The sequence below is a fragment of the Glossina fuscipes genome, unplaced genomic scaffold (assembly GCF_014805625.2).
Source record: "Glossina fuscipes isolate IAEA_lab_2018 unplaced genomic scaffold, Yale_Gfus_2 0, whole genome shotgun sequence".
Classification (NCBI taxonomy): Eukaryota; Metazoa; Arthropoda; class Insecta; order Diptera; family Glossinidae; genus Glossina; species Glossina fuscipes.
In genome coordinates this window covers 5,712,115-5,734,290 of record NW_023998414.1, presented here as the reverse complement: position 1 = coordinate 5,734,290, position 22,176 = coordinate 5,712,115, and the positions used below count along the sequence as shown (strand labels likewise).

At 33.4% G+C, this 22,176-nt stretch overlaps 1 protein-coding gene across 5 annotated transcripts in view; it reads right to left on the bottom strand.

Annotated features, from left to right (window-relative positions):
* Positions 1-22,176, bottom strand: part of LOC119638602 (ras GTPase-activating protein raskol) — a 210,676-nt gene that overhangs the window by 122,760 nt on the left and 65,740 nt on the right. The window contains exon 1 of one of the 5 annotated variants that reach the window (XM_038035479.1): positions 4,580-5,396. The exons of the other annotated variants lie outside the window; for them this stretch is intronic. Coding sequence (XP_037891407.1) covers positions 4,580-5,129 — 550 coding nt within the window. The 5' untranslated portion in view covers positions 5,130-5,396. Of the gene's footprint in view, positions 1-4,579; positions 5,397-22,176 lie in introns of those variants that run through there. 5 annotated transcript variants of the gene reach the window in all.

The following is a 22,176-nucleotide window of genomic DNA, read 5'->3' as shown; positions in this document are numbered from 1 at the left end:
CCAATAAGTAGTCGATAGCTTCACTTTTGCGGCCACGGGAATGTTTATCACAGACATTACTCAGACAGGCGGACAGACGGAAATGCCACTTTTGTGTAACAGCTATGATGTCTGTAAGAAAACTCTCTGTCTGTCTAATTATCGAACTACTGACTTTATACTTTTTAGGGCTACTCTTAAGTGCTACTTGAACGGGATCGGAGGTTGTAGAGACGAGCGCTCCACACATATTTACATGTAAAAGAAATACACGTGCTTTACCTCCATAGGAATAAACGAACGTGCGGAACCTACTTGCCGAACGGGCAGATCATAAGCCCTTGGTCCACAATATATATAAAATAATATATATACTTTACGGAGTTTCTGCGGCTTCCTTCTCGATGTGGCAGACGATTTGACGAAATGACAATATCCCTTAACCTCGGATGATGGATATAGAAACATCGTATCCTTAATGCTTTTCTTCAGTTTCCCGTCAAAATTGAGATTTTTACGTTCGGCATTGTCCGACAAGAAATATATACAATTGTATAGCGAATAAAAATTTTTAAATTTTTTACTAAAAATAACGAAGCTATTCGCGCCGCCTTTCGGACGTACGGGATGCAACTTCTTCTTCAGTTAAATGGCTTCGCGAATGAAGAAAACTCACTTGTTTTTCTTCGAGGGGCTTGACGTACTACAAAAATTACATGCCGGGAATGATTTTCGAACTGAAAAACTGCATCATTATTGAAAATTAACATGACATTGCAATTATCTTCAACGCTACCGAAACATGATTATTCATTTTTTTGTGCAACAAATTCGATAATTGTGACTGAAACGATGTGTTTCTTCAGTAAGTAAGTGGTGGAATAACCCATTCTGACTGTTAAGCGAAAATTTCAATGCGTATATGAGCTTACGTTAATTAATTGACTTACTTCAATAAGCCACACACTTTCAATTACCTTAATTTCTTAGGTTATTCGTATTGTTAGTGAAGTCAGAGCAGATTTATGTGGGGAAAGTGGGTTAAAGCTTGGCGTTTCATAATTGAATTTTTATAAAAATTCACAAAGGTTAAGAATAAATATAAAAGGACGGGGTCCAATAGGTTAAATAGAAAAATAAAAATCACGTTAACCATTTCTTCGCGATAGGAAAATAATACCTTTGAAAGTCAGGGTTGATTTGACAAGTACTATGGGAACTAAGCTTCGTTGTTATTGTTGTGTATGGAGAGACCGATGGCGTTGAACAAGGTTGGGCGCCTTGCAGAAGAGCTTAGTTTTGATAATTGAAAAATGATGTTGCTAGAGATAGCGACACGACATCCTAAAGATATGAGAATACAGTGTATTCACTGCTTTGCATAAAAGTTTGGAGGACGAGACGGTGCTCTTCCATGTTTTGCAAATAATGCGCTTACGCATGGCAGAACAAATGCGCCGTGTCACATGTCAAAATTGCACGAACTAAAGTCCAATTGCAGTCGAATTTAATATACCTTTCGGGTCAGCTTCATAGCGATTTCTATCAAATGGTGAACGCATTGCAAAGGTTGTTGAAGTGTATCTTGAGGATCTTGGCATCGAGTTCTTAAAGATAAATATTAGGATAAAATGTATTATTCTTGAAGGGGATTATATGGATGAATGAAGTCAAATTTTTGTTAAAAAGAATGTTTGCTTTTCTCCCGGTTCTTATTGATCAGGATATTAATTGATCATAGGAAATATCATTATCATTTTTGCTACCTTTCAAAAGCCTACGAATACAAATTAGGAAGGAGAAAGACGTGCTTTACGCTGTCCGTGAAAGGACGACCATGATGAAGTTAATAAAGTAAGTGGGATGTCTTCTTGCACTTGATGTAGCTCTTTATCAAGCAATGACTTGACTGCGATATTTAGCACGTTACGTGTCCTTCGTGCACAGTCACAATTCTGAAAGGGTCTGGCGCTGCTTTTTGGAAAGTCTTTTAAATTCCCGTCTCCGAAAATTTAGGAGCACAAAAGACTTTAACCAGAAAATCCTACATAAATATTTTTGCAACCTATAGGCTTACTATTGCTCCGAGCTGTTCGCTTTCTCTTCACGTGATTCTTTATATGTGCTAGGTTTCTAGGCATCTGAAATTAAATGTTCGAACTCTGAGTGGACTTTAGAAGCTTGTGAACTTGTGATATAGAAGGCAAGAATGTTCGATTCAATAAAATAATACGAAGCAAATATCTGACTCTAAATTCAAAAAAAAAAAAAAGAACAAAAAACAAAAAAAATAAACTCTACAATGCGACTTTTGTTTGGCATCCCGAGCGTAGTTGAAAATTGAATCCTAGTTCAAATGCTAACATGAATGCTGTCCATTTAGAATGATCACCACGCGTCTACAGTGCTTCTTGTCCCCAATTAGATATCGTGTTCCAATTAGAATGCTGTATGCAAATACATATTTGTATGTATCCCATGAAATTATTCCAAAGAGCATAACAAAATTAGTATATCCTCGTCATTCGATGATGATGATGATGATGAATTTAAAAACGATGTGCAATCTATTTTTAATTAAATTAAATATGTTACAATACATACAAAGCACATATACACATGTAATAGACCGTGTGACTTTCAATGAAAATTCTATTTAAAAAAAAGAAAAAGGAAAAGAGATAGCATTAAACTACTTAAGAGGCGAAACACAAGAAGCCAACATTCTCTACGTGCATGTTTTACACATTTGCAGGGGTGTGCAACAGATATCATCACACAAGTATTAAATTCATTAAATAATAGTTTATTATGTTTTATTTCTCTTTTATAATTGTTTTCAAGTGTTTCGTTCGCTTTCCTATCCTTCACATCAACAGCTGATATCTTCGATTTCAGTCTATCGTTCCTATTGTTTATTTTTCCCTCCATGCTATGTATGTCACTTGTATGTATGTGTGTGTGTGTGTGTGTGTGTTTATAGTTGATCGTCAATTTAGTTTCGCTCAAATTACTTTCAAATTTCTAAAAATTATATAGAAGCGTACCATACGGTGCCTGAACGATAATAAACACACGTCGTATATATGTTTAAATAAATATATATATAGAAAGTGTTTTTTTTTTTTTTTTTTTTTTTTAATTCTTATTTAATGCAAACAATTAAATTAACTGATAATTTTCGACGAAATTTTTAACGTTTACTTAATTTTCTATTAGCCTATGGTATGCCGGAAAAAATCTTCCGCAACTAATTCTTTGGTTTCAAAATTCGAGAAGTTTTCGATCAGGTTTTCTAAGAAAATGAAGAGTCGAAGAAGTTATCATCGAAATTGCATTCCGTAATACGGAAATCAAGAAATAGTCAGAGTGAGAGTCTGCTCAGAGTCTGCGTTATATGGTCTTAAGTGCAACAACTAGTGCCGCATCGTTATAAGAACATTTCGCCCACAATTATCCTATTCGAAATCAACAGCCTTTCTATCCAATAATTCCAGGCAATTTTAATCTATTTCTCGATTTAATTTTGCCAGCTGTAAGTAGTGCTTAATGTGAAACCAATAATTTTCCAGATTCAAGCGATTCAAGCTATTTTATTCAATTTAACGAAAACTCTTGGGAAAAGCTACAGTTGATTATATGTCAATTTATGTAAAGCCATGTGAGTCGGCTTTTCGACCCTTCAACAGTTGTAAATTTCAGACATTATTCGCTGAAGGTCCATACCACTCAAAGTTCGTTAGGAATTTAGTTAAACAACAATTCGAGTAACTCAAAGGCATGCTAATTGAATGTTGGGCCTTCGTCATGATACAATGTTGCCCGTTGATGTTTTCAAATCTGTTAAAAAAAGCACTGAACTGGATTGGGCTATCACAGCCGTTGTATTCGTCAAACATTGTTTCCGCTGATTAGCTCAAAAAATGATTTGAGTCAGCGACAAATATAGTCAGTTTGAAAGTCTTATGCTGCCGAGAAGATGGGAAAAGTTACCGACAATCGATAGACAATATTTCAAATGATCAATTTGTATGCTACCATATAGTCTAGCGATTAGACCGGCCAGCTAATAAAGCGGAAAAATCCGACTGCGTTCTTCGGTGCTAAAGAATGTAAAATTCAATATTTTCGCATTTATATAGTAGTAGAACCTTCCAGATTTCATAGCCAAGTTTCATTTGGTCAAAATTCATTGTGTGTAAGACTGTAGGGTGTAGGACTCATTCCCTCCTTTACCGAAAATTTCGCGCAAATTAATGTGCATTCACAAGTTCTTGCTCCTTTCCCTGAGCACTCATTTCGATATACAGAAAATTAATTGTTCTTCTTTAACGGCCCTAAGACTTTAGTACAAATTGTCGTTCTCGTTATTAATTGTCACATGTAAATATGTAGACAAAAAGATAAATCCATTCATTACATGTTGGATAAACTCCGAATAAAGATAATTGAAACTGACAGCATGCCGTAATGCTTGCCTGAACGATGACGACTTAAATAGGAATTGATTACGACAATATATTACGAAACCAAAAAAAAAAAAAATTAACGAAACATAGAATTGAATTGAACAAGAATATTGAAAACAACGAAAACTTACTCCTCGGTGTTATTGTTGTTTCACCAACATTACTGCACGCACTATTAATGCTACTTTGTAAGACTTGCACGGGATGATTATCATCTAATAACTGCTGCTGTTGATGACGTTGTTGTTGCTGTTGTTGTCTGGCCGTTTCATATTGTAAAGCACGCTTTTGATAATCGACATAAGCATCATCACGTTCACCGCGCAAACAAGAGGCAAAGCTGCGCGATGTTGTTGAACGCCTTTGAGGCACTGCCAAGGCGGCCACATCTTTATCCAAAGAACGACAATATAAATGTGTAGTGGTGGTGCGTTGTAATGATTGCGATTTATTGATGCCTATGGCGGCAGCATTGGTAGCATTATTGTTATTATTATTATTATTATTATGATTGCCAATGTTGCTACCGCCACCGCCACCACCGCCACTACCGGCACAATTACTACTGGTATTTTCAATAATTGGTGTTGTTAGTGTAACTTCACTGTGCAGAATATGCAATGGTGGCGTTGAAGCTGCGGCTCGCTTATCCTCAGTATGCGGTATGGCTACACAGTTCATATTCTTGCCGTCTTGCCGTCGCTGCTTGGTCGATTGCTTATTACGAATTATTGGGCTTTTCGTTTCTATTTACTTATACTATATTATTGTGGTATATTTTTGGTTTTAAGATTTCAAGGTAGATAATATTTGTTGTTGTTGTTATTATTATTATATTATTACTATTCTTTTGGTATCATTTGTTGGCAGTATTTGCTATTGGCATTATATTGTAAAGATGTAAGTTGGAAAAAAGAAAACATTCTCCCATTTATACGTTCTATTAATTTTTATTTACATTTACAGGAGAATTCTAAAAAAAATATATACATATATATTTTTAATAGATTATTTAAAAAATGTTTTTGCGCGTTAAAAAAAAAAAAAAAAAAAAAAAAACAAAACACAAATACATTGATTTGCAATACATCGTGTGTTAGCAAAACTTGTATTCACAACAGATCCAATTCATTCCGTATATCATGTCAGATTTAGATCTCAAGAGTGCCCGTTTCACAACCGTTTCATTCTCGTTTACATTTTCATTATTATTATTTATTATATATTGAAATAATTTTTTATTTATTTATTTATTCAATGTTTATAAAAGCTTGTGGATAGTCATTTAACAATTGTTAAAAGCTAAACCTTTTCAAAACCGTTTCCCATTTTTAACAAAAAAAAATCTTTAAAAACTAAGGTTTGAGTATTTTTTTTTTTTTTTTTACTTTTACTTCTAAGGTCATTTGCTCTCCCAAAGGTGGTTAAGGAGACCTAATTCATAAAATTTGCTTGAAGACGCATTGAAAACGTAAAATATAACCTTGAAAATATTATAAGAAAAAGTTTATAAATGTATATAAAAAGTATAGGCTCGTCCATTTAGTGGTCCAAATTTGGCAACCCTGGCATCCAGGACGTGATATGGTCGCCATTTTACTATATAGATCGCTTAACAACCGCTGAATGTGTTAAAATACCAAAAATTTACTACAAAAAAGCTAATTCTATAGTGGGTACGTTACGGTCGGATTAGAGTCGACATAATGGTACACCTGAGCGTACAATAGACATAATTGTGAAGGAATTTGATCAAAGCAGGTCCATAACAAATTTGTTAAGACCCAGCCATCAGTGAAACGGACGTACTTCCGAAAATATCGATGGTGTTGGTGAAAGTGTCGAGAAGTGAAAGTGTCCAAGAAGATCCTTTACACCCTGCGTATAGGATTTAGCTTGATCTCACCGCACATAACGAATGTTGAAGATATATGGCGTCAATATGACGGTGCCACAAGCCGTACAACACCTCTCTCTCACGTTTTAGTGATTCGCTCCTCTGGACCCTTTTTTGTAGATTACGCAAAGAATCGAGTTTATGCGAACAATTCTGAAACTCTTCATGCTTGAGAGCCAACCTCCGTCAAATTATGGACGAAATGTTGCCTGCTAAGCGCAGAAAAGAAAAGATGAAGAATTCTCTCCTGTAAGATGTACTGTGGAGACTGTTGGAATGATGACAACATCACAATGTCGGTCTGCATTATTGCCACACCCATCATCTTATGTTAGATTTAGCCTCTAACAATCGCTATGAATTTGCACACTTCGAAAACTCTGGAGAGAAGAAAGATATGGAATTAATTGAGATTATTAGGGGCACTGAGAAATACTTTGAGGTTCTCGAAAATGATTCTATAAAGAGGACATTGAAATAGTAGACAAGTGTTGAATCCATTGCATCGTTCTTGTTGGAAATCATGTCCTTGAATAAAGATGAATTTTTTGTTACTTAGTCCCGGGAATTATTGATCGTTTTATTTTTCAACATAATTTTTCTAAAAATAATTTTTGGGAAATGCAACAATTAGGGGTTGGGTTACAAAAAAATCTGGTCGAAATATCATTTTTTTTTTTTTTTGTTTCGTTTTTTCTTGTATTTAGTTTATATTCCTTTTAAACTTGAATAATTTTACACATGCTTAAGTTTTATAACATTTCGGTCTAACACGCACGTATACAGTTGTTTTTTCTCTTCTGTTTTTCCCTTTCCACGACTGCAATTAAATTACATAAAGATTTCCTAACGAACACATAAGATGTCAACTAATTAGATTATAGAAAAAGACAAGTTTACTAGATGTGTCGTCACCGTTGTAACATCCATTTATATCAGAGACCGCATATTAACGCTTTGATTAGCGCAATAGTACGAACCATTTTAAAAATATTCCTTTAATCCTTTCACTCTCACGCTTGCGAAAAATACATTACTAGACTGGAACTTGTTATAAGGTCTCTGGATTGGAAAGGGGTAAGAAGGCGGTAAAAGACAAGGACCTAAAAACAAAAAAAACAAAACAAGTATCAGCAAAATTATATTCGGCCGTGACCGAATCTTTTATAACCATCACCACTTTCGTACTCTATAACATTGGATGGGCGGGGTTGATCATTTTTCATTTTTAGAATAAACGTAGAAAGTTATATGGTGTATGTATTGTACTTAGTGAATATCATATGGTGTATGTATTGTACTTAATGAGTAGCAAGCGAAAAACGCGAAGAACAAAAGTGCTCACAGTTTTTGTCATATGAGCGCGCCAGTGTTGTAGGTGCGTTTCTTAAAAACTTTGGGGCATTTTCAAATTCCTTATCCAATTTGTAAGCGTTATCTTCATTTTTGATACGGATCAAGAATTAACATACTTTGTGGGAGTGTCAAACATTTCGACTAAACGAATTGACCCCTCACCCTGCGCTAATGGGTATTAAAAACAACGCAGTACAGATAAGAATCTAAGATTTGTTCAAGAAACCTTAAGATTCGATGTCAAATAAATTCCGATTGAGAAACTGACAACGCCGGAAGTAACAATTTCCAATCTGCAATTATTAATATGATGGGTGTCCAAGATTCACTTCAAAGCAAGCATCATTTCCTTTAAGCGTTTTCTGCATTCTTGTATACAAGAAAGTAATACAAGAGAAAAAAGGAAAACTGCATCTTTCATAATAGTGGCATGAACTTGAAAAGGAAAAATCTTTTCTGGTTACATTACTAGCGAATTGAATATATAAAATGTGAAATTCCGTCATTTTCTGGAGGTTTTTGAACTTGAGAACAGTGTAAGTAAAAGAATGAGAAGAAAAATAAAGTTAAATAAATAAAGGAAAAAAATGTTTTCCCTTAAAAGTTCTTTTCCAGTTCCACTACATTTAACGGCTGTACTTTGATGTTGCCATGTTTCATTAACATCTCGAAATGAAGACGACAGCCACGACCATGATGACGCACATTTGTGGTGTTAATAATCAAGTTGTTGCGCTTTTTGGAAACGAGCAAAATATTCTTCGCTATGATTTCATTTTCAGGCGCAATGATGTCATATGACATGAATAGAGTTTTTGAATTTTTTTTTTTTTTTTTTTTTTACAGAACTTATGCAATAATACACATATGGACTAATGATAAGTATCGGAATTTTTTTGAATTTTTGTTTCTGTTTTTTTTATTAAATTTTTTTTGTAATTTTCAAAATTTGCTTTTAATTTACTTATATAATGGATTTCCCAGAAAAGCCTTTGGATTTTTGAAAGATTTCGGAAAAGTTCAGAATCTCAATACTTGGCTCCCGATCAGAAGCCCGTAAGTCTAAATGCTTATCGATAGATGTCATTTTCATGCCCAGTGTACCATTTTCGGTACATGCAAACAAATTTAAAAATTTTTGATTAATGAAACATGTGAGGATACGCATATTTTAGGTCGGCAGATATACTATTGTCGGTACACATGTCAAAAAATGTTACAAACGTCAGCACATCTCATAACAAAAGTGATAACAATAATTAAATTCTATAATGCTAAAGAGCTCTTCTCACTGTACGGAATGCATATATGCTTTTATACCCATCACCGAAGGATGAGGGCCATATTCACGTCCAGAAGGAAATTCTTCTAGGTGCTGCATGCATGCACATCAACTCAATATATCCTATACATCAAGTGGACAGACGGGCAGACAAGCTTAACAGAAGATGAGTCTATCTCATGTCTCTGTCGGTACTGCATACATGCGCGCAAACTTAATATAGTCCATACTACAAGTGGTCTGGGTGGTATAAAGCGCAATCGGGCCATTGAGATATTAAGTAATAAATATTTTTATACCATTTCATCTTCTCTTGGCAGGGATCCGCGCTAACAGATCAGACAATTTGAATTTTAAATATTAGGCAACAATTTGTAGAAGCGATCAGAAGGTATGCCAAATATCTACAAACAATTATATACTTTACGCTCATAGGCGACCCTCTTCCATTTATATAGCAAGAAAAAGAAAAGAAAATCCGTCACTTTGTCTTTTTCAACTGCCTTTGACAGCTTATTTCACGAAACATATTAAAATTTAATTAATTTACGTCAAGTTCCTGGGATAACACTTATAATATCACTGATAACTTTAATTTGCTTTAATAGTTGCAATGTTGGCGGCAACAGCGGTGGGTAGCACTAATAGCTAATAGTTGCTGTAATGACTGTACAGAAAAATTATCTACAATTTAATATTCATTCAAATGTCAATTTTCTATTTTAATCATTTAAGGTGAGTTATTTGCATGGTTTATCAATCACTCATAGATTGGAAATAAGTTCATCTTGTTGTTCCGTTTGCCAAATACAGGGCTTAGGTAGCTTATACAAGCATAAATGAAAATAAATTCATAAAGTAAATCAAAGCAATTAACTAGAAATTGAAGCCAATTGTCAACTGATCTGTCTCAACATATTTCTCTTAGTTAACATAATTAATTAAAAGTTTCAAAATAATAAAAAAAAAATTAATTAAAATAAAATTGAACGAAAAAATTTTGCTGTTTTCTCTACGTCTATCGCTAGATATGGATAGATCGAAATTTGATTTAAGAACGATAACGATCGACTTATTAACCTAACAATAGCTTACAAAATTTACTTCAGATAACAACGTAATCAAGGGTCGCTTTAGATTTCTTACTTTATTTATTACTATTCTTTTTTTTTTTTAAATTTTTTTTTTAAGCAATTATCCACGCCAGTCGAGCTCACTTCCTAACTACATAAGCACAGAGTGCCTTTTCCTGCCTCTCAATCCTTTATTTATTTGTTTATTTATTTTTTCATCGAAACGGAGAAAACAAGTTTAACGGTAACAATCAAGCTCAATTAACTTTAAGCAAAAAAAAAAAAAATCATTTCACCCCTTTTCTCATCTCTCGTAAACAACAATTCGTAAAGTAATCGTATATGATATCCATACAGCTACTGTTTCTTTTTTTTGTCTTTTTTTTTGCTTTATTTTTTCATTTAAAAGCTAAATTTGTTGTGATAATCATACAAGACACATTATTAACACTTGAGTGCTTAACAGCACAGCACAGTTTCATAGAATGAGCACAAAAAAAAAAAAAAAAAAAAAAAAACAGAAAAAAACAGAAAAATCCAAACTCATCATTTTAATTATAACATCAGCGGCAAAAACGCTAATAATTTTATACGATAAAAGCGTATAGTGAGTACATGACTATAGCATAACTAGCATAATAATAATGACGACGATGACGATGATCATAATCGGTTATCGTCATTGCTTTAAAATTTATTAATGATTCAAGTGTTAACATTATTATCCCTATACATATCTATCTACCTATGTACATATATATGCTTATATACTCATCACTGAACGGACGCGAAAGTGCGGTTCCTCTGCACGCTAATCATATGCGAACAAATATATAATTAAGTTTATATGATGGGTATGACAAACGTTTGACACTTATACTGTAGCTGGACTTTTTCTCTGCTAAACGCAATATAATCATTGTAACAATAACTGACTCAAATGCTCTAAGATCGGTTGAACCAGTTCAGCTATCTATTTATATTGAATTTTCTCATTAATTTGGCTCAAAAAAAAAAATAAATAAATAAATAAATAAATAAATTAATTAATTTTATGGGAATTTTCTGAAAAAATATTTATACTTTTAAATGCATGAATGAGAGTTTACCGGGACTACTATTACATCGGCTTTTAACTACAACTGTATCCAATAAAAGAGCCTACTCTTATCCTACTCTTATCTAGGCACAATACATCTAGCGAATACTTTCTGTCTTGTTAAGCGTAAGGTAAATGATTGCAGTGCAACTCTCACCTATGAGTACATAAATACTCTTCCAAGAATTTGGATATAAAGCACAACTGTTTCTTTCTTTCTTGCTAGAGGGGCATTTTTTTAACTATCAGACCGAAGCAAAATTTGTTCTGAATAGACAAACTGCGCGTCTGAACGGACTGCGCAAGAGAAATCAGCAAACATCATAATCTTAATTGCATTGCGGGCACTTGTACCATAATCTCCCAAAACTGTTCACATCCAGATGAAACAATGCATTGATATTCTATTCATCAGTGCCAAACACCTAGACAAGTAAATTTATAAAATCCTTTCAGTTCGTGGATTACGTGATCGGCAATTTAATGCTTAGCCCGTTTGCTGCCCCGTGTATGGTTTTTAGATATTAGACTCTATAACTTAATTATTTGTGTCATGATTCCATGCAATGTGATAATATTTACAACAGAGCATTAGACGTGTACCGATAATGGTACACGCAAAGTTGCGAATAGATAATTTTCTCCCGTAAACATAGAAAATGTGTTTATTCTAAATTATTAAAGTTGTTACCGCGTACCAAGAGGAGTGCACATGGCCTGGAAATAAACTCTGTGACTAAGCAGCTAGCTTGGCAAAGAATACGTTATTTGATTCTGGTGCTCAATCATCACATTGATCAGTAATGGTGCCGAAGGCCAAACAGCAAAATAGAAGAGGGTATGCCCAACTAAAAGTCAAATTTGGAGAAATCATCTCCACCAATACGGGAAAAATAGACCTATTTCGATAGAACACTTTCTCTATTTATACGATTTTATTTTATATAATTTCCTCTTGTGTATAAGGTGAGAAGAAGACGTAACGAACATACAGAGATGCATTTCTGGAAAGCATAGATGCTTTTTACTCTTCCGGGGTCACTGTTTTAAATTGAACAAAAACCGTATTAAGACGTGAACAACCAAAAAAAATACAAATAAAAATAAAAATCCTTTCTCTGCCTTATTACCATAAAATTATTGTAATTCGATGCGATTATCTTTTGGTTTAACACATTTTTTAATGTTATAAGCAGTTGCTCCATCATTTGGATAGGATCGTAGTGTTTGTTTGTTTATTTATTTACCTTTTTTTTTGCTTTAACACTTAACTTTCTCTTTTCAGCTTATTTTTGCTCTTTCAACTCGATTAATTTATGAGCTTCTGATAACTTTTCTCTACTTTATTTATTCTTCAAGTTTTTTCTATACTACTTTTTTGACTCCTTTAACAGATGCGTATAACGAGCCCTCAACATAACATAAATTTTCATAATGTTCTCTAAACACATACCAAACAGCCCAGTAACAGCCATTAACAACATGTCTGGATATTATCCACTTGAGTAGACTTAGATAGACACCAATCTTATCATTTGGATGCAAGCATATGTGTATACATATATATTTATACACTTACACACGCCCATATACATATGTATTAAACATTAAATATTAGCTTGCATTTTATGCTTGAACGCGTTTTATTTATAACACATATATACGCGTAGAAGCATATATTAACGAAAAGATGGAAAAACTGCAGCTAGCTCTGATAATGTTTAAAAGTGAAATACTTAAAGCAGCTACCACCTAGTTTTACAGCAAACATATGTAAGTAAATAGGTTGACGTTCTCACTACAAACTGGAGGTATATTAATTAAGAGATTTACTAGATAATTTTCGATTCATGTTAACTAATACAGCGTTTGTCTTCAGAATAGTTTTAATGATTTCGTTACGTGATTTCACTTGAAAAACCGAACTATTACAACGTTTACATTGATGATAATTTCAGTGATTTCGTTACGTGATTTCATTTGAAAATCAACTAATATGGCGCTCGCATCGATGATAATTTTATTGACATCGTTAGGTGATTTCACTTGAAAAACCGAACTAATACAACGTTTACATTGATGATAATTTCAGTGATTTCGTTCAGTAATTTCACTTGAAAAGAATGAACTAATGCAACGTTTACATTGAGGATAATTTCAGTGATGATGATTTCATGAGATGATTTCACATGATTCTCGTGTTGCATTCTATATCATACAAACATAACCTTAATTGAAAAGAAAATTGTACGGACGCAATGAAAACAAAAATAAAAGTATATAGATTTAGCCACATACTAATTTCCAATCCTGCCAAATTCGCTACCTAACAGAGAGCCATGGTCATGTACTCTCAGATGAGTTGACTATAATTGGGATTTTCATTGTGATTACTTTTGACATATTTTATATGAACGAAGCATGATTTATTGTGTGTTTCAAGTTGAAATCAGTGTAATCATTTTCATGGCAAAGGCTCTATATGAGATTATATCGTTGCTGTTAATTTCGCCTAATCACCTTGCAATTCAAAAGAAGTTAATGTGTTGGACTCTAATTTGCATTGCTACGGAAGAAATCTTTAATTAGCAGTCCTATAAGGTCATCTTCAGAAGAGAACGATGTGCGAATTCTCAGCTCCTTCCTCAGATGCGGGAAATTCGATAAAAATTATTTCAACTTGTTCATATAATTGTATAACTAACAAAAGTTAGTTAGATAATTTATTTATATAGTTTAGATACTGATAATGTAGGGCCTTCAAATCACTTTGTTAACTTCATTTTCGTGTTCTCACTTGTTTGTTGTTATACGCTTTTGTTCAGAGTTCATTAGCATTATTTCTGTGCAGAGGCTCGGTTTTCTTTCCATTTTGTTTGTTTTTAATGTTTGAGATTCTAAAACCAATGTAATCGACCTAAAACCCGGTTATTGTGTGTTGAAAGTCTTTTTCCCTATTTTCTTCATAGCAATAAACAAAAAATAATACTTTGTTATTTTCACACATTTTATTTTCTTCAGTTTTTTTTTAAGAGCATATACACACAAATTTACCTGAATACTTCATGATTAAGCACCTGTTTCATATATAAGAAATTTGATATACATTTAAAACTAGTGTTTTTTTTTTGCAGCTTTTTTTGTTTTCTTTCCAAAATCGATCACAACTAATCAGATTTAATGGAATTTTAGTATTTGATGGAAACAGCAATGGACAAAACTGGAGTTGACAGAAACTTGACAAGTTCTCGCAGTGAACTAAGTCTGAAATGCGCCAGTTTTGGCGCATTTGGCCCAACATGCCAGGCTGACTAGCATGGCGATGATAATCTCTTCAAAAATCTGAAACAACTAACTACTAATTCTATGCAAGTTTCTTTATTATGTTATCATTCTTTCGCAAAATAAATTGAAGCTGAAATCTGTGCTAGCACTTTAAAAGCCGTGAAATGTACAAAATTGAATGATATTTTGAACACGATCGGCAAAACCAGATGCTTCTTGTAACTTCGAAATGGGAAAAACGAGTATCTCAAGCGATATTTGGTTGACCCTTGGAAGTTTTGCATCAGTTTATACTGGCACTTCCATGATAAATCTGATAGATATCGGATACAAAGTCGTCTTGGATCCATTCTTCAACTTTTTCGAAATATTAATAGAAACTTGAGATGGCAAAACAACTTAATTTTTTGCATTTTATTCTTTAAACCATAATCACGATAATCTTTTTTTTTTTAGGATAATTAAAATCAAAAAATGAAACCGGGTCGCTATCTGCCCAATACCCAAATCTGTTTCATTAAGAAAATAATTGAAATTTCCTTTCGCAAGGCGATTACAGTCTTCTTACACAATCCCCGAAGGCTGATACATAAATGTCGTCTCAAAAAAAAAAAAAAAAAAAAAAAAAGTCGCTATCTGCCCATTACCCAAATCTGTTTCAATAAGAAAATAATTGAAATTTCCTTTCGCAAGGCGATTACAGTCTTCTTACACAATCCCCGAAGGCTGATACATAGATGTCGTCTCAAAAAAAAAAAAAAAAATCGAGATTAGTTTTAGAAAATGCAAACTCGCAAATGGCGCTTGTTCACAATTCATGTCATTTCGATCTTTCGTTTACAACTTATAGCGGCTCTAGTCACACACTACTTGTACTATCTTCAAAGCAATGGAAAAATTCGAATTTAAACTGTTGATTGGAACAATGAATGCCTTCTGATTGAAAGAAATACCGTAAGGGTGCCTAATCGTTCTTATTGTGAATCTTTTCCGTCGAAAAACAACAATTTTCCGATATTGTACGAATACCATTGACGTTAAATACCTCCTTGCTCGCTTGCAAAAGATATATTTATAGCAGCAAATATAAAAAAAAAAAAATGTCTTAAAATTATTCTCAATAATCTGTAAATGAAGACAGAAAAAGCAACTGACATTCTCAAGATATTAAAAGCCAATGTATTCACCGTTTTATATGAAAATTTGAAAAGAGAAAACTGTTTTTCACATGGTTACCTCGATTCAATTGGGTGCAAGTCAATGGCTGCAATGGGTAAATTGCATGAATCGAAGTTCGAACTGTGGCTCATACACATCCAAGTTTTAACTGCTGGCGTAAACCACATAGTTGCGACACGATTCCGCCCACAGTGGCTGTTAATTGTTCGTAAAGTTGGAAAATTTTCTCTCTAAGGAGAAAGATTTGAATCAAATAATGCGATCATTGTGAAGCCCACTGTACTTATGTAGTCATATTTTTTTATATATTTACAAGAGCTCGTCGAAAAGCTAAAAGTAGCATTAGGGCCATTCACGCACTTTCCAAGGAGCTTATGCTGATGAAAACAAACAAAAAAGAAAAACTAAATAAATAATTAAAAGAGAGTAAGTCTATTTTTTCTTATATAACCCACGTAATTATTGAGCAGTGTAAGTACTTCTTTTGAAAGTTTATTCTAACGCAAGATTCATTAAATATTCGTTCTGAACTAGTTGCATATCATGTGACGTAATTAATTTACTTTGTCTGAATCCATTATATATCAACAATAATTTAATATGTATACATGTTTAGATTTTGAGCTCAATTTAAGAACCTCTGCTTTTGTTACAATGCATCTTAGACTCGAGGTAATTGTGTATTTTTATATATATATATATGTATAGATATAGAATTTATTTATTGACTTTTTTTTTTTGTATTATTTTTCAAGCCTTGTAGGCGTTTTGTCTAGTTTCCTTAATTGTTTCGTATAAACGGCTTTTAAATGCGTTCAATAATGATATAATTTTTATTAAAATAAATGCTTTACTTTGCTTCTTTTTTTTTTTCTTTTTTCACAGTACGCAGGCATCAAGCGAAAGAGACAGAGAGTGTGAAAAACAAGTAAATATAAGAATGAAAACAATTTTTAGCAATAAAAGCGATTTATTTTTATCTTTCATTGTATTTCAAGTGCAGTCAAATAAAAAAAAAAAAAAAAAACATAAGAAAAAATAACGAAAAAACAAGTAAGAACATTCATTATAGCCGGGTAAGGCCGCATCTCACCCCACACCACATCACATTGCCTAATACAATTCTTATTTTTATTATAGAACACAAAAATTAGACCTTGTTTCTACATAAAGGCATCTTTTCCATGTACGCATTTATTGCGAAGCGGGCCCAAAAAGGCAACTTTAATCCTTACATAGGGCTGATTTCAAAAATAGGCCGAGATGGTCCAAATTTGATGCCGTTAATTTTTTTAGATTTAGAATTACTATTATGATCCAATTTTCATCATTAAGGATTGAAAATTATACGTTATTGTCGTATGAACTTTAGTTTTCGTTATATGAGAGGGTGTTGAGAAGTTGGCCCAGCCGGTCCGCCGGAATGCTACTACTTACCAAGTGATTTTGAAAATTTTTTTTTCCCATATAACGACTTTTCAGAATAGAGCGTTATAAGGAGAGTGGTCGAAGAAGTGGACCGGTCCGAATCGTTTTCAATATCGTTCGTCCTTGGGTGAAAACACGTCATTGTATCAAATTTCACCAAAATATTTTAAAATTTACAACTTCTAGCTTGAACACAAATGGATAGACATCGGACGGACGGACGGACGGACGGACTTACAGACCGACTTAGATGAATTCCGATTATGATTCTGAATCGATCGGTATAATAAAAGGTGGGTCTATCTGAATCCCTTCTGCGTGTTACATACGATCGCACTAACTAAATATACCCTATACCACAAGTGATGTAGGGTGTAATAAAATTGCTTTTAAGGTTTCTTTTTTTTTTGTATGTAAACAAATTCGCGTTTCTATTGACTTTAGATAAAATTTTCTAAAATTTGTTTACAAATTATTTTCACTCACCCTGAGCAACACAATAGCATTAAGTGCTAATTTTATTTATTTGAAAAGGAATAAAAAAAAAAAAAAAGGTAAATTCAACAAAATTTTGAATTGTTAACCGATCAACTGCTCACCAGTATTGTATATCAATCGATGTATTATATTGTATCGAAGTGTACAATTTATATTTGTCGCAAAAACGTATTTTCCTTTTTAAATCAGCTACAGACGTGACATAATTTAAACTTAGATATGATGATGAGGTGTGCAAATGAATTCCTGCTGTTTTTTCATGAAATTCAACTGCATTTAAAATGTACTCGCTACACAGCTGTAATAATCGAAATATGCAACCATTATGCCCTCGCGTTAAAAACTTGATGTTTTGGAGGTGAAATAGGCATCGATCCATTCCCGCACATCTTCAACTTCAAGAAATGGTAATCGAAACGAGCCAAGTCTGAGGAATACCATGAGTTGCGACAGGGTTTCCCACCATAAATTGAAAATCACTTCCTGGAGAGGGACGAACTTGTACGAACTCTCATCGTTTTCAAGACTACAATTTTGTCCCAAAATCTCGTAAGCTACTTTCTAACTGTTTTATAGCTTACTGCTTACTTCATTCCAACTTCAAGCCAACTTAATAATTTATGTAGCTTTACTCGCATTTTTTTCCCAAATTAATTGAGGTAAAAACACAGTCCATCGTTTTGAACATTGGACGTCAGCTTGTAAACAACAACTGAAATTTACACTGTTCAAACATTAATGAAATAAGTTATCTATACCTCAATTGCCGGAGGAACAGTTTATTTGTACACCTAGTATAAATCAAGACAATGTATATACTGCCGTATCGAAACATTGTTTTATGTTATATCGAAGCCGTCTTACACGAGGCTTTGAAATAACATATATATATGTATATATATATATATATATATATCAAGGCCAAGGTTTATCGTTCGAGTTAAATCGAAACCAAGTCATAAGGTGTAAAATTTCATGATAGCTGAAGTTTCGTTCCAAATACATTGTAACGTAAAATTTGTCCCTTTGCGATTTTACATTGCTACTCAACTCCTTTCAAGATTTACTTCGCATCATCGAATTGTGATTTTAAACGTTTACATAGACTTTATATTTACAATTCTTGATTGTGTTCGCTTAACTTACGTTACGATTCAACTCACTGCACTTTACAAGCACGTGGCCGGTACCCTTTTCCTAATCTTTTCGACAGTCGCCAACTATGTGAAGCAGGTGAAACGTCATGAATATGTATATATGGATTTACTATTGTTTGGAATTTGCTTTCTTAGCAGGTCGAAGAGTTGTCATGCAAACTCAAGTCATAATATTTGAGACTTTCTTAGCATTACATATAAATGAAAAGTATGTTCCCTTTTTGTTGTTTTTACAAACAACAAAAAAAAAAAAAAATTGTAATTGACAAATATTCAAAATATATTCAAACACTTAGAGACGCTAAGGTGAACGTCAGTTTATGCTCAGCACTGCGGCTGTCTGCTCTAATCAATCTGGCCCATTTTCAATACCAACCTTCCAATGTTTCTACCTAATTCGAAGTCGATATCTTCATTTCTGCTGGGAAAGTGTGACGCACAGACGGACAGACATGACTTAATCAACTCAGAATTCCACGCTGATGAAGAATATATAACCTTTACAGGGTCTTTGGAGCTACCTTTTAGGTGATACCCCATCTTACACTGGTGAGCATAGAAAACAGAAATCATTTTGAGCTAATGAAGCGTTTTTATTATCTAGTCGGGAAAGAGACAAGCAAAACTTTAATATTTGGGGCTCGAGTAAATCCATGGGAATGATCGAACAACTTCTCTAATTACAATGAATGAGAATTTGATGCGGTGTTTAGGCTGGCGATACAATTGCGTCATATTGCTGCTCGTATTAGACTTTTACAGTTATAATTGATGCGTTTTCTAAATAACGTTGACTCGCTTTGTTTCTATCCTGATTTTCATGCAATGAATGTGATGGACATTAATTCTTTAATTGGGCGGCGTCACCTATTATGCAGTTCATGGAACAATTGCTTTCTTGCGCGATCTACATTTGATAAGTTTTCCTAGGGGCAAATGTTAATGGATGATTCATAGACTGCTGTCTTGATCGAATTGTTGCAAAAATGTATTTGCTTTGTCTTGAAATTCATCCCCACTGTCCTCCCTCTTCATCATCCTAACAAAAAGCTAAAATGATCTGTAAAAATTATACTTAAACAATGTTCCTTAACTCATATAAGAAACAAAGAACAGATTCAAAAAAGGAAGGGAAAAAAAAAAAAGAAAAAAATAAGAGCGCTAGGTAACCCTACGATATTGCAGGTGTGTACACGAAGGTTTACAGGGCAGCAATCGAGTACAATGAAATGAAAGCTAAGAACGCGATTATTGATGCACAATGTCGCGACAATAGCATCTCATCTCAAATTATTATTTGACTAGACATTACAACGAAGACAAGATAAAAGATAACTTTTGAAAAAAAAAACAAAAGAAAGAAATATACAATGAAAATATAAAAAAAAAAATAAATAAATAAATAAAAGTTTCCTTTATTACGACGCAACAATAATGACATCTGTAAACGCATTATCCCCAATCTTCAAGTATTGGTATCAGTTAATTACATCTGCATCGCGGATTCATAGAACTATAATATATAAATAATCGTGTAAGGAAAACTTTAATGGGTTAATATTAAAAGGAATAAACGCCACACAAAGCTATACAAAGCAGATAAGTAATAAAATTGCATTTAGTCAATGGCGGGACCATTTCTCATAAGACATATTAGCTCTCTAAAGAAAATGCAAGTAGCGAAGAGGATATCAGACCTGTAAGCGTAATGCTATTAATGAACAACATTAATAGGCTTTAACTTGTTCTCTCGCAAGGACTCTTTGTTAAAGAATTCTTTGCCTTCGAAAGGTAGTTTTCCAATAAAGCGACATAACACACAGGTCTTTGCATTCATTTTACATAGAAAAAAGTGCGGTCGTATGTTAATTCGACGTCAAAGTAATAACTTTCATTTTAATGTGCGTGTGTGCGTGTGTGTGTGTGTATGGAATAGTATTCCACCAAAGTGTAAAAAATTTGCTTACTTTTTTCTTACCCTCTAGCCCTCTGTGTGCTGTAAGGATATATTAAGTTCGGGCGGATGTATGGAGGAATTGAGAAACCTGCCTACCTTTTATTATACCAAGCGCGTTTAGAATCATCTTCAGGATCGATCTAAGCTTGTCTGTCCGTTTGTCCGCCTGTCCAAACAACAGATTGCAATTCCCGATATATTTTGATCAAATTGGACGCAAAGGCGAAACCTATTGAAATCTATTCGGTCAGATCGGTCCACTTTTGCGATCACTGCTCATATAACGATTTTTCGAAATAAATGAAAAACGAAGAAATTTTCAAAATTTTCTTTACAAAAATCGCTAAGTAATAGTGTCTCGACATTCTAAATTGATATGAAAAATTTGATTTGGCTGGGGCAATTTTTTGAACCCTTTGCCTTTAACCATTCGTACGAACATTGAATTTTTATATGGTAAAAAACATCTAAATTGCAATATTTCACAGTGAAAATTGCCTAATGATAGCACATTGATAAAGAAGTCGACCTTACCGAATTTGGATCAAAAAGGGCTATATTTTTTAGGCCCTAACATAAGTAGGGGCCATCATGAAAAGGAAGCCCGTGCATGGCAAGAAAGTGCAATTCCTAATTTCCTTATAATGGAATCTGAAAACTAATGCATTTTTTAGGGAGTAAATTGAGTTTGCGAAATTTGGGTCAAGCCATAGCGAAGTTGTGGCCATCCTCAAATACGGGGAATTCCATGAAAGGTCTTTGCACAAAAATAATGTGGAACTTTTTGTGTATTATTACTAAAATGAGTAAATAAGTACTGTAATGGTGTAACTAATGGTCGGTCTTGCCCGACTATAAAGTTTTTGTTTGGTTTTTTTTTTTCTCTAAACTAAAAACTTTTCTTAAAAAATATTTAAAATTGAATATGATTGAAATTATGATTTTATACTCTCAGTTAATTTTTGGCCGATGCCAGGTATAAAAGAGACTTTTTTTTTAATCCGTTTCCATAATGTAACCCCGCAATAGATAAATGGCTAAAGTAGCTGTTTATAGCAAAACACGACCACTTTTAGTAGCGAATAACGATTTGAAATTTAGCTTTAAAAGTCATATAAATTGCTCGCGCAGTATGTATTAACAAATAACAAACAATAAGACAATTTTCACGTATTTATCTTCATCTACAAACAGCAATGAGATTGAAACAATTTTGGAAAAAAGATCTAAACATTTGAACTGGGTTAATAAGTTAACACGTCTCAAACAGACAACAATTCGCAATATCGTAGGAAAATTCGATATAAAAATTATCCTGATTATCTTACTAGGCGCACTCTTGCCAATACTATCTCTCTAAGAGAAAATCTATATATACAAGCATATACATATATATGTATATATATATATATATATATATACAGTGGCTTACCGCGGTTAACAGAGTTAAAGCGTTTCATGCGAAACTATTTTATTTTTCGATCTCAACTAAAATATCACATACAGAATGAAATGAT